Here is a 12,087-nt window from a genome sequence, read left to right on the forward strand (position 1 = left end):
GATCCATGAACCAGAGGAAGTTAAGCGTTTGTCTACCTACCTCGCATGCGTATCCTGATCCTGTAGGCATGCTCCGAGGCTGCCTATTGGATCGAGTACCATTCAAAATCTGGGCACCGGAGGAGGAGGACATGGAAGGTGGAGGTGGCGGTGCACCTTAAACTTTTTAGCCTAATGGTTAGAGCACTCATCTGGGATATGGGGCAACCAGGTTCAGTTCTGTTCCCTCCTCAGGCAGAGGTGGGGAAAAAGGAATTAAGCACGGGTCTCCCACACCTCTCAGGAGAGTGCTATAACCACTGAGCTGTGGCATACAGTAACTCCCCATTTAACGTACTCTTGCTTAACGTTGTTTCAATCTTACGTCCCTGCTCAATTACAGAACATCCTCCATTTAAAGTTGTGCAATGCTTCGCTATAACGTCGTTTGGCTTCCTGCTTTGTCCACAGCTGGCAGCCCCCTGTCAGCTCCCCATGCCATCCTCCACACAGCGCCTCCTGCCTGCCAGCAGACCCCGCGGATCAGTGCCTTTCCCCTCATCCCCCCGCCTCCTGCCCGCAGCAATCAGCTGGCTTCAGGGGAGAGTGGGGAGGAACGAGGACTCGGCGCACAGGCTCCCCCCTCCCTCACAGGAGGCGGGGGAGAGGGGGGACCCTGCGCGCCAAGTCCTTGCTCCTCCTCCCTCCCTCCTGCTCCCTGAACATCGCAAGCCAGCTGACTGCCACGGGGAGGAACGATGACATGGCGCTCCTCCCTCCCCTGCCCGTGGCAATCAGCTGGCTTGTGGTGTTCGGGAGATGGAGGGCGGGGAAGCCTGTGTGCCATGTCCTTGCTCCTCCCCCGTCTCTCCTGAATGCTGCAAGCCAGCTGATTGCCGCGGGCAGGAGGGAGGGGGAGGGAAGAAGAGGCATGTTAAGGGTGGAGGTTTGGGGGAAGGGGTGGCGTGGCCAGGCCGAGGGTTGAGCCCCTTGCCCCTGGTGCTTGCAGAGTAGGGGAAGTTGCTGCTGCTGCAGCGCAACGTGCTTCTCTTAGCCTACAGCACCTTCAGCCTCCTTGCCTGCCTCGCTGTCTCCAGTGCCAGTGGGTTGTGCCTGTGTGGTGTAAGGCGGGGGTACCTCCCAACTATAGTACTCTACTGTATGGCCGAAAAAAATTCCCTGGAACCTAACCCCCCATTTACATTCATTCTTATGGGGAAATTGGATTCGCTGAACATCGTTTCACTTAAAGTCGCATTTTTCAGGAACATAATTACAACGTTAAGTGAGGAGTTACTGTATTCTGATGTGGGGCTCCCTCAGTTTCTCCTATTGAAGGTTTCTACTGTGTATACTTAGTCATTGGGCCAGTGAGAGAAAGTGACTCTGTAGCCTGATGGTTAGAGCACCCACCTGGGAAGTGGGAGTACAAGAAATAGATGAGGTATCTGCTTCCTAGACTGACCTAAAATGTACTCTAGTCTGTGTATCTTAATTTTCGTATTGTTAGTGACATTTGTTGCATTTACAATTGATTGATTGTTTTTCATGAGTCATATTCTTCTCTCTCTCACTGGTGTAATTTAGGAGTAACTCCATTGACATGAGTAGAATTGTTCCTGAATTTTACTTGTGAGAGATCAGAATCCGGTCATGTGTCACAACATAAAATAAATTCGCATTAAAAGTAAAACGTCTACACTTTATTAATAGTGGTCCAGTGTAGTCCAAAGTCTTATTCTCTGTTTTTATCATTCTTGTACCTTTTGGGTTTCATTTTTGGCTGTGCTGCTGTGCCCTACTAAATTTAAAAGGTTCCTTAGGTGACTCTGATTTAAATGCAAAGTTGAAAAAGCTGACTCCGAAAAATTTTTTATATCTTTTTGGGTCTTTTGGTCTCATTTCTCATTAGTAGAATTTCATCAGGGACCTTCTCTTATGATTCACAATGATAAGTCAAGAGAAGCAGGAAACCAGTTTGCTGAAGGATCACATCCCCTCACGACTGAATTTATGAGCTACATCAAGGCAAGTTTGTGATCGATTTTAAATTTAAAAAATCTCATGACTACCTTCCTAGCAAGCAGAAATGATAAACTGTTGGCACCTTGCTATTAATAAGAGAAGTGTAATTGATATTCATCCTCATCAGTTCAGTGCCATAGAGTGCAAACATGAGCAGGCAGATTAATTATAACAGTAATTTTAAAGCTGTAAGGTCAGGTTACCCATAAGTCTTATTCTAACCTAACCTTCACCCTAATCCTTGAAATCTGTCCTTTGTTTTGGTTTTGTTTGTTTTGTCATTTTTAATGAGCAGATGTGTTCACCAGTAAAAGTTTACATTTTTCTTCATGTTCTGGTCTCTATGCATATTGCACATGTGGTACACATTTGCTTCATGTGCCTGAGACTGGAGAATTGGCTAGTAGTGCCTGTTGGTCCATGCCAGCACCCTGGCATTCCTCATGTCCAGTACTGAGGTTATAAGGGGAGGCGTGGACTGCCTGCCTCTCTTGTTCCTTCTTACCGCCACATGATCTGAGGTGAATCCTCTGTGTCCGAAGCATCTTTATTGTCTTTTTATCTGTAAATGTGTTGTAAATTCTTAGAGTTTACAGTTTTTGGTATTTTTCTAGTAGCTTTTCATAGTTAGTATAAAGAGGACTATGCCCAAAGTTCTGGGGGTTAAGAACTTGGTATCCTGCCTCCATTTCCTTTTGGTTGGTGATGACCATCACTGCTGCCTTCACTGCCTAGGGGAGGCTCACATCTCCACCAAGTGTAGCATCTGCAACTCCTTTCTTCCCTGAATCTGAGAGGGAGGAGAGCTTCAACTGAGAATGTACCTCATGGAGAAAACCATGAGGCCCCAGTGGGATTCAGGCTGGGAGGATCCCTCTGTAATTGGCCTCAGTCTGCGAGCAACATCCTTCTGAGCATGAGCTCTGGAGCAGAGGACAGATCTAGTAAGCCCAAGGACACATTGTCTTGGGTCTCTCATGAGAGTAACGGACACAAGACCAGATCTCTTTCCAGATCCCCTCACAAAAGGAGGGATCCTTCCATGACTACTTCCAAATCAGGTGTGTCTTAGACTTAGGCCAGCCTAAACCTCCGGACCATAAGGGTAAGGCACGCAGAATCAGGGATACATCGGTACTGACTCCATACCAATTAGCAAGCTGAGAGAATTGGCATCTGCCGGCACCAACCATCAGCTCCAGACAAGGAGAATCTTCTTAGATGGTAGTGGCCCACCCGCATAATGATCCACCAACCCTAAGCACATGGATACGCCAAATCTGTCTGTACCAACTACCAGGACATCTCACATTCCCAATCGGACTGAGATTTATACCTCCCCAGAGGATATCTTATCCTCATTCTTCTCTTCTCTCGGGTCTAGCCCGTGTAAGGGATATTTCGACACCAGAGGAGGAACCTACTTCGAGGAGAAGAAGCTATTCCTCTACTCCATCCATTCATTGAGTCTCCCTTTACTGTTACCAATGGCATTGCCAGTGGAGACATATCCAACCTTTTCATTAGCTTGTCTTGGATGTCTGATTCAGTCTTTACCTCCATGTGGGGAGGTTAACCCAGACAGAGCCGCTATACTATCTTGGACCCATCTTCCACCCAGACATGATTACCAGCAGTCCCTTGAGTACTCTATACATTGGAGTCCCCCTCAACCAGCATTTGGGGCCCTACTGGGGCCCCTGGGATCCCTAAGCATGGCACCTTGGATTCATGCACGAGTCTGACTGACCCTCTTCCCCTAGACAACAGCAACCAGTTCTGCCAGAGCATGCGGAAGAGAAAGATGTTGAGCAGGATCCACTGATACTGGCAGTATCAACAAGCATAGGCTATTGTGCCATCCTCACCATCCCTGCCTGATGACCACAGGCAATGCCAATAACTTTTGCAGAGGGTGGCGACTGAACTTCATATCCCACTTGAGGAGACCCATGATACACAGCATAAGCTCCTGGACATCCTGGAGTAAACACGTTCCTCATGGAGCCAGCCAGGGTGGTATGGCACACAGCCGCATCTTGCAGCCATATCCCTAAAACAGCTGAGAGATTTTGTAGCGGTGAAAGAGGCAGAATTTTTGTTCACCCACCTTAATCCCCAACTCCTTAGTAGTTCAAGCAGCAACACACTAAGACTACCCAGGCAGAGGAGGATACTGAACACCTCGACCTTCTAGGGAGGAAGATATTCTCATCTACCAGCCTCCAGTTTAGAATTGCTAAGTGTAATTTTACAAACTATTCCAAATTTCTGTAATTTAAAGGCACACTCCAATTCTAAGCCCTTATTGATGAGGGTAAACTGGTAGGAAGGACCTCACTTCAAGACACAGTTGATACCATACCTAGAGCCATAACAATGACACTATTTATGCGGCACAAATCGTGGCTTCCGTCTTTGGGGCTCCCCATTGAGGTTCAGAATACTACTGAGGATCTTCCCTTTGATGGCTCTTACCTCTTTAACAAGAAGACGGATGAGTCTTTACACTCATTAAAAGGTTCCAAGACTACCCTCAACTCCCTGTGCATGTATACTCTTTCCCCGAAGAGTAGACACCATAAACGGGTGTACAAATCAAGGCTTGTTCCACAGCCTTTCTACCAACAGATCTCATATGAACCACCATGCAAATGCCAGAAGGTGCGAAGACCAAGGTATCCAACCCCATCCACTTTGACATGAGCCACCCAACCCCATCTGCCAACTAAAGGTTACTTTTGAAGGGATGCTTGAGAACTGAGAACCATCATTGATGCCATCCCCAACTACTCTCCAAAGCTTTGGTGGCATACTTCCTCCACAACTGGAGGGCTATAAGAACAGACAAGGGGGTTCTAGATATCATCCACTTTGGCTACATCATCGAGTAGAGAGACATCTCTCTTGTCCCCACCACAGCCCCAGAGCTGGGGCCGGGGAAGAGGTATCTCTCCCATCCCCGCCGCAGCCCCGGAGCTGGGGCTGGGGGAAAGGCGTTTCTCCCGGCCCCACTGCAGCCCCGCAGCTGGGGGAAAGGCATCTCTCCCATCCCCGCCGCAGCCCCACAGCTGAGGGAGAGGCGTCTCTCCCTGCCGCAGCCCTGGGGATGGGGGAAAGGCGTCTGTTCCCCCAACCCCCATAACTCTGCATGCCCCAAGCTCTCCCAAAGCCCTATCACTGTCCCCCACCTCACCACACTGCCCCCACCCACCCTACACATCCTCCACACCCACCTGTGTGTGTGGCTGGTGCGCAGCCCTTGATGGTCTGCTGTGCGCACCTTACAGGGAACACAGATGAGAGCTTCACTATTCGGTCCTAAACGAAATCATCTCTGAATGGGGCATGCCATCCTGGGACTTGCTCACCTCCCAAATGAACAAGAACATCTTCTACTATCCTGGACAGACCACCTGAAGTATGCCTTTCCTCCCATTCCACTGGTCCCGCATGTTCTGTGGAAAATGTGCCATGACAAAATGTGCATCATTCTCATTGCATCCAACTGGCCCAGGCAGTTTTGGTTTCTGGACTTCCTGCAAATATCAGCCCGTCCTCCTCAGCATCCGCCCCCTCCCAGATCTGCTAACTCAGGAGAATGGTAGAATCAGACATCCCAACCCAAACCCTCTTCACCTCGTAGCCTGGTATTTGGATGGGCAGCAGACTTGGAGTCTTGGCGTGTACACATTTAAAGGGTGTTCAAACTGTTCGTAACCAAGACAGAGAAGACTCCATGCGAAAATGCTGTTTAGCTAAATGAAGGCGTTTCTGTACCTGGATGCAACAAAACTAGTTAGCTCCAGAGGCGACAAGTGTCTAGGCTACCTCACTCTCAGATATCAGGCCTTTCTTTTAGCTTGCTGTAGGTACACCTAGCAGCAATCAGTGCCCTCCACCTTTGGATAAAGGGCTATTCTATTTTTACTTACCCGATAGCAGCCAGATTCCTGAAGGGTCTCACTAAGACTTTCCCACCAGTAGTAAAGCCAGCACCGCAATTAGGCCTCAGTCTTTTTCTCTCAATACTTACCAGACCACCCTTTAAATCATTGGCTACGTGCTCAGTGTTCCACCTGTCAATGAAGGTCACCACCTTCATCGCTGTCACTACAGTCAGGAGCGTGAGTGAACTGGCGGCACTCATGGCCGACCCTCCATATTCCATAAGGAAAAAGTTTCCCTTCGCCTCCATCCAAAATTCACCCCAAAGGTAGTCTCCTACTTTCACATAAATTAAGCAATTCACTTACTGGCATTCCTTCCAAAACCTCATGCTTCCAGTGAAGAGAGGAGACTTCATTCCCTCAATGTCAGATCACCTTTAGCTTTTTATCTGCAAAGAACTAAACCTATTAGGAAAACGCTCTTATTTGTCCCTATGGTAGAGTGATCATGGGGACAAGTGTGATCTCCTCAGAGGCTGTCTAAGTGGATTTCTGGCTGCATCTTCTTTGCAATCAGTTAGCACAGCTCCCTGGGCATTTGTAGGGTGGCTACGTGGAGTTCTGTCCACACCTACTTGAAGGATTATGCTTTAGTCCAAGACTCCTCTTCAAATGAAGTCGTTAGGAAAGTGGTATAACAGATCTATAGACCACCAGCACCCTCTCACCACCTCCTCTTTCTGCGGTCACCCGCCGGTGGAATACACATAGGGACCAGCACTTGAAGAAGAAATGGAGGTTAGTTACTGGTAAATGGAGGTTTGTGAGATGTGTGCTCCCTATCTGTATTCCACTACCTACCCTCCTTCCCCTCCACTTTGGGTCATATCTGGGTTCTCGGTAGAGAAGGAACTGGAGAGGCAGTTGGTCCAGAGTTTCCCTTATACCGTTGGTGCTGAGCACCAGAAACCCAGGGCACAGGCATGGACCAACAGATATTATTTCTAATTCTCCAGTCTCAGGCACATGGAGGGCACACGCACCACGCGTGAAATACAGATAGGGACCATGCATCTTGAAGAACCTCCAATTACAGGTAAGTAATTTCCATTTATATTTTTAATTAGGCATTTTTTTCATTCATGCACAGGCTACAGTGATATCCAGGTGTCTAAAGTTATGAAAAGATGATGGGTTATAAATGTGCATTTAGTTTGTAAAGATCTTGGTAAAAACGTCAAGATCTCTAAAGACAAAGGATATCATCTGCTGTTTGGTAAGCTGAGTAAGGATGTATTTCTCTTGAAAAATACAGTAAATAAGGTTCAGTGACTACCTTTCTCAAAGGAGTCTGTTTGTAGCACTAGTAGCAATAAGGTGTGTGTGGTGCGGGGGAGTTAGAGCTATGGATAAGTTTAATGAATTATGTAGAAAGCGATGGGTTTTTCCTCAACAGAAACTTTGGAATTGTATTGATCAGTATTTCTCTTATATACTGTAGTGATCTACATCATTACTAGTGAAAACTAAGGTGGCTTTACAGTGCATGTGAGAATGCACATTGTCAGCCATTGTTTCTGCTTTGCCCCTTCACTGCCTTCATGGGTAGTTGGTTAATCTTTGTGAAAATATTACTCTTGTATTGCTGGAATGGTTAGCGAACACTTTGGCTGTCGGCTGTGTCGTGTCCAGCTGTGTAAATCGCATCTGCCAAGGGAATGCTGTAGCTTACACTTCTGACTGTTTTCAGAATTGGTCTGTGACTTCTCTTAGGTTGCTCCATTGTACCTCTGAATTGCGTGTTCTCCATTTCCATTATCCTCTGCCCCCTTTCTTATTGTGGAATTGGATCTTTTGCACCATTCCTGAATAATATCTCTCTGAGAAAGTTGCAGTAAAATCCTTATAAACGATCCATAAATCATTCATGAATACAGCCACTTTGTAATTCATGAATTTCAGCTGGTTCATTATGTAATGTAACATAACACGATTTTTGGACCAATTTCATCACATATCCCATATTAGTAGGATTTATATGAAATTTTTTATGCCAAGGTTTGAACAGTGTTTATTTTCACATGAGAATTTATTTGCTGGCCAGCTTTGCCAGATTTTTTTTTAAGGACAAAACGATCTGAAGAGGTCCTGTGTACTTGCCATCAAATTCCTTTCTGAGAGAAAAGTGCTAGATAGCCACGGTGGAGAGAACGGATGTGGTTTCCCGACCTCTTGGAAGTGGAGGGAAAGGAACTTCTAGGTGTGCAAAAGGACTTGCCTTTTTGTAATCCTTCACCCTATTTCCTCTAGCAGCACCACTTTTGTCATTCTACCAATGGCAGGGCCTCCCTAGTAGTTTTGCTGTAGCAGCCATAGAGGGCATATACATTAAGAACAGTGTAAAAAAAAAATCCCCAAACACTCTCAGCTTTCAGTGGCCTCTGCAAAAGAAAATGTAAACTGCTTAATTTAAAAATGTTTTTGTAAAATAGCTCATTTCAAATATAGTTACTTGTATCAGATACCTACACTTATAGGGTGAGTGAAGCTATCTAAAGAGTGCAGTTATCCAATACATCCATGTTGCTTGTTGTTATTGCTTACTGGATAGATAAACACATTCTACAGTATCGTTAAATGTGGCAAGTGTTTATTGCTGGGATATTCTCTGATAACTATTAGGAAGAGTTTTTTATGGATGTTGGCTAAGTGGGATGTAATATGTCAGCTCTTGGAAAAAGGGTGGGGATTAAAAAAAGAGGGTCATTGAAACTAAAAATTTTATTTTGTTTTGGTTTGCATTTTTCATTTAAAAATCCTGCAATTTTTTAGAAGAAATTACTTTCTTTTCATTTTGTTCAAAAATTTTCATGCAAAAATTTTTTTCATCCACCCAGCTCTAATATACACCTATATAATGCTTTACATCTTCAAAGCACTTTACAAACATTACCTATTTAATTTTCACATCTCTTTTGTGAGGTAGGTAAGTAATGTTATCCCTGCCTGACATATGGACATGTAGGCATAGAGAGATTAAGGGAGACAGTTTTCTCTTGAGAATCAACATGGCGGTGTAGAAGGAAATGGAAGACTTCCATCTATTCTCTCCTCCCCCAAACTAGATCTTACATCAGAAGCTGCCATTAAATGTCTGTTGTGCATTAACACTTTCTCCCCTCTAAGGTGTGCTATAGAACTATTGGCTAGTCCCTCAACAATGCCCTCAGCCTGGCTATAATCTAGCATTTTCGGCACCTCATTGTACAGTGTGTTGCAGAGCTTAGTTCAGGGATGCAGAGGTGCTGTTAAAGAATTTCAGAGTGGGAAAAATATTGCCTCAGATGTGGATTTTTATACCCTCTTGATGCTAATGACAGGTGAGATTAGCAAAAGTGCTTGAGCTAACAGTCCACAGGTTTTATGAGGGGGAGGGTTGAGGCAAGGCATTTTTCTTGTTGTTATGCAAGAGTGCGAATTTGTTGGGCTCTTTAGTTCACACTACAGATTTCATATATCTTTTTCCCAAGATGTATTTTGGGAAGGTAGGAAACTTTAAGGCTGATATAAATTATTGAAGCATATCCACATGAGAGTTTGAACTAGTTTAACTAAATTGATTTAAAACATAACTTGCTAAAATGGTTCAACTTGCAATACAGACAAGACCTTAGTTTTAGTGGGTTTGGGAGGATTTTATATGAGATTGGTCCTAATTTGTGTACTTTATTATTGAATTTGTGTACATAAGCCCAAAGCTTTAGATGGTCATCTTTTAAAACAAATTAACATAAATAAGGGTTAATGCAGATTTGGGACACATATGGTGGGGGGCATAATTATTTTTCATTGTATAAAATATCTGCATATTCTGTTGGAGAGATCAAATGTTTCATTATTTACTTAATGAAAAATAACAGATGAAAAGAATGGCTTTATTTGTGGTATTGGGGACTGACTTTGGGAATAAAGCCATATTTTGTGATGAAGAATGTTAGAGATGCCAGTGCACAATTCAGTGATACATCTGGCAGAATCAGACGGCATTTATTGGTACAGGGTTCCTGAGATGGATGTGCCAAACACATGGCATTGAAAATAGTTAGTCCTTTTGTCTGTTATTCATTCCCTGCCAGTGCAAGTGCACATCCATTCAGACAGCTTCCGTCCTTACTGGCAGCTGAATTGTTTCAGTGTTTCTGCATGTTGGAGATGAAAATGAAAGCAAATGTATAAAGTTCCAAATGGAAATATAAGTATCGGATGCACCTTTACGAATATTAACCAGCAGTTCATAATTATGGATGCACCTGGTAGCATCTCCACAGTTGGAGATCTGTTATAAAATGGGGTTTGCATGAGGCACAAATTCTTGTTTTTCCCCCTAAAACTAGGTGACAAAATTGGTGTGCAGTTTCCCACAATTAGTTTTTAAGATGTGAATTTTCTGTGAGGTTTATGTTTTGTTTCTTTTAATAATTTCTAACAGGAAGCCTTTGAATTAGGGCTCTGGCTAAAATGAATCATTGGCAGATCTACTTTCATCATTAACTGATATTGCTTTAAAGCAGCGGTTCCCAAACTTGTTCTGCCGCTTGTGCGGGGAAAGCCCCTGGCGGGGCGGGCCGGTTTGTTTACCTGCTGTGTCCGCAGGTTCGGACGATGGCGGCTCCCAGGAGCCGCGGTTTGCTGCTCCAGGCCAATGGGAGCTGCTGGAAGCAGCGGCCAGTACGTCCCTCGGCCCGCACCGCTTTCAGCAGCTCCATTTGGCCTGGGAGCCGCGATCAGCCAAATCTGCAGATGCAGCAGGTAAACAAACTAGCCCGGCCCACTAAGGGCTTTCCCTGCTCAAGCGGTGGAACAAGTTTGGGAACCACTGCTTTAAAGTATTATCTAAATGCACAAAACTTAGTAGAAAGGTAGACCTTGAGAAGATCTGGTTCTTTAAAAAAAAAAAAAAAGAATTTAATGTGATTTGTAGCCATTATTCACATTATAACTACACTTGTCTGTAAGAGTGTATCTTTCATCATATAAATGTACCTGCTGACTGACAAATATTTTCCTACTGCACTTCAAACGCCAACCCCTGTGGTCCACCCCTTCCTTCCTCATATATTGCCAATCCCCAAGTACACATTTAAAAAAATACTAGAAAATTAATGCAGAAAAACTTTGTTATGAAGCACTCAGGCTTGCTGTACACATGTCTGACACAAACCCATCGAAACAAGGAAATGAGAAGTGACCTAACAGTTATTCTCTCTTTCTCCACAGGCAAGCACACATTTTTACATTATCACAACTACAGTACAAAATAGATCATGCACTACTTAGCAACAGAGCTCTTTGTGTATTAATCTATCTTTAAATAGTGATGGAATGGTCTTGATTCTCTTCCCACATATGGGAGTTTAACACCAATGTAAGTCAATTGATTTCAGTGGAGTTACTCCTGATTTACTGGTGTAAATGAGAGGAGAATTAGGCTTATGCTTAATTGATGGGTTATTTGCATACATCAGAAGGATATGAGAGAAAATGGGGGCATTCAGTACATAATTCTCATGTTGGTTGACTTATTTTTGTATTTAAATGAGGTTAGGCTTTGCCCTCAATAGAATGTGACAGTTTAATGAAAGTTGGTGTAATCAGTATCTTAGTTGGGGGTGGAGAAATCACAATGAAGTACAGACCTTAGATTGCTTCAATTAACCACTCTAAACTGATAAATGAACTAGGTCAGTGCTTAGTCAGAAGAGGAAACTTCTTATCTGTCTACTTTAATGGCAAATTTATGTCCTAATGTTCAGTATAATGTCTGTTCACAGGGCAGAGCAGCAGAATGTGATGAATTATTGCGAATAGAAGAGGACACACATTGGCAAACAGAAGGAATGTAAGTATTCATTTATGTACATCGGGGTAGGCAACCTATGGCACGTGAGCTGACTTTCAGTGGCACTCACACTGCCCGGGTCCTGGCCACCAGTCCGGGGGGCTCTGCATTTTAATTTAATTTAAGTCAAGCTTCTTAAACATTTTTAAAAACCTTATTTACTTTACATACAACAATAGTTTAGTTATATATTATAGACTTAGAGAAAGAGACCATCTAAAAACGTTAAAATGTATTACTGGCACGCAAAACCTTAAATTAGAGTGGCTAAATGAAGACTCGGCACACCACTTC

At 44.1% G+C, this 12,087-nt stretch overlaps 1 protein-coding gene across 8 annotated transcripts in view; it reads left to right on the plus strand.

The window, feature by feature from the left end:
* Nucleotides 1-12,087, plus strand: part of LRCH1 (leucine rich repeats and calponin homology domain containing 1) — a 241,877-nt gene that overhangs the window by 158,176 nt on the left and 71,614 nt on the right. For 7 of the 8 annotated variants that reach the window (XR_004644092.1, XR_004644091.1, XR_004644095.1 and 4 more), the window contains exons 9-10: nt 1,892-2,007; nt 11,726-11,793. Coding sequence is in view for 3 of the 8 variants with exons in the window: in XM_034758484.1 (XP_034614375.1) it covers nt 1,892-2,007; nt 11,726-11,793 (184 nt within the window). In the remaining 5 variants the exon portion in view is untranslated. The remainder of the gene's footprint in view (nt 1-1,891; nt 2,008-11,725; nt 11,794-12,087) is intronic. The other variant, XR_004644093.1, reaches the window with a different exon arrangement.

This window comes from Trachemys scripta, chromosome 1, assembly GCF_013100865.1.
Source record: "Trachemys scripta elegans isolate TJP31775 chromosome 1, CAS_Tse_1.0, whole genome shotgun sequence".
Classification (NCBI taxonomy): Eukaryota; Metazoa; Chordata; order Testudines; family Emydidae; genus Trachemys; species Trachemys scripta.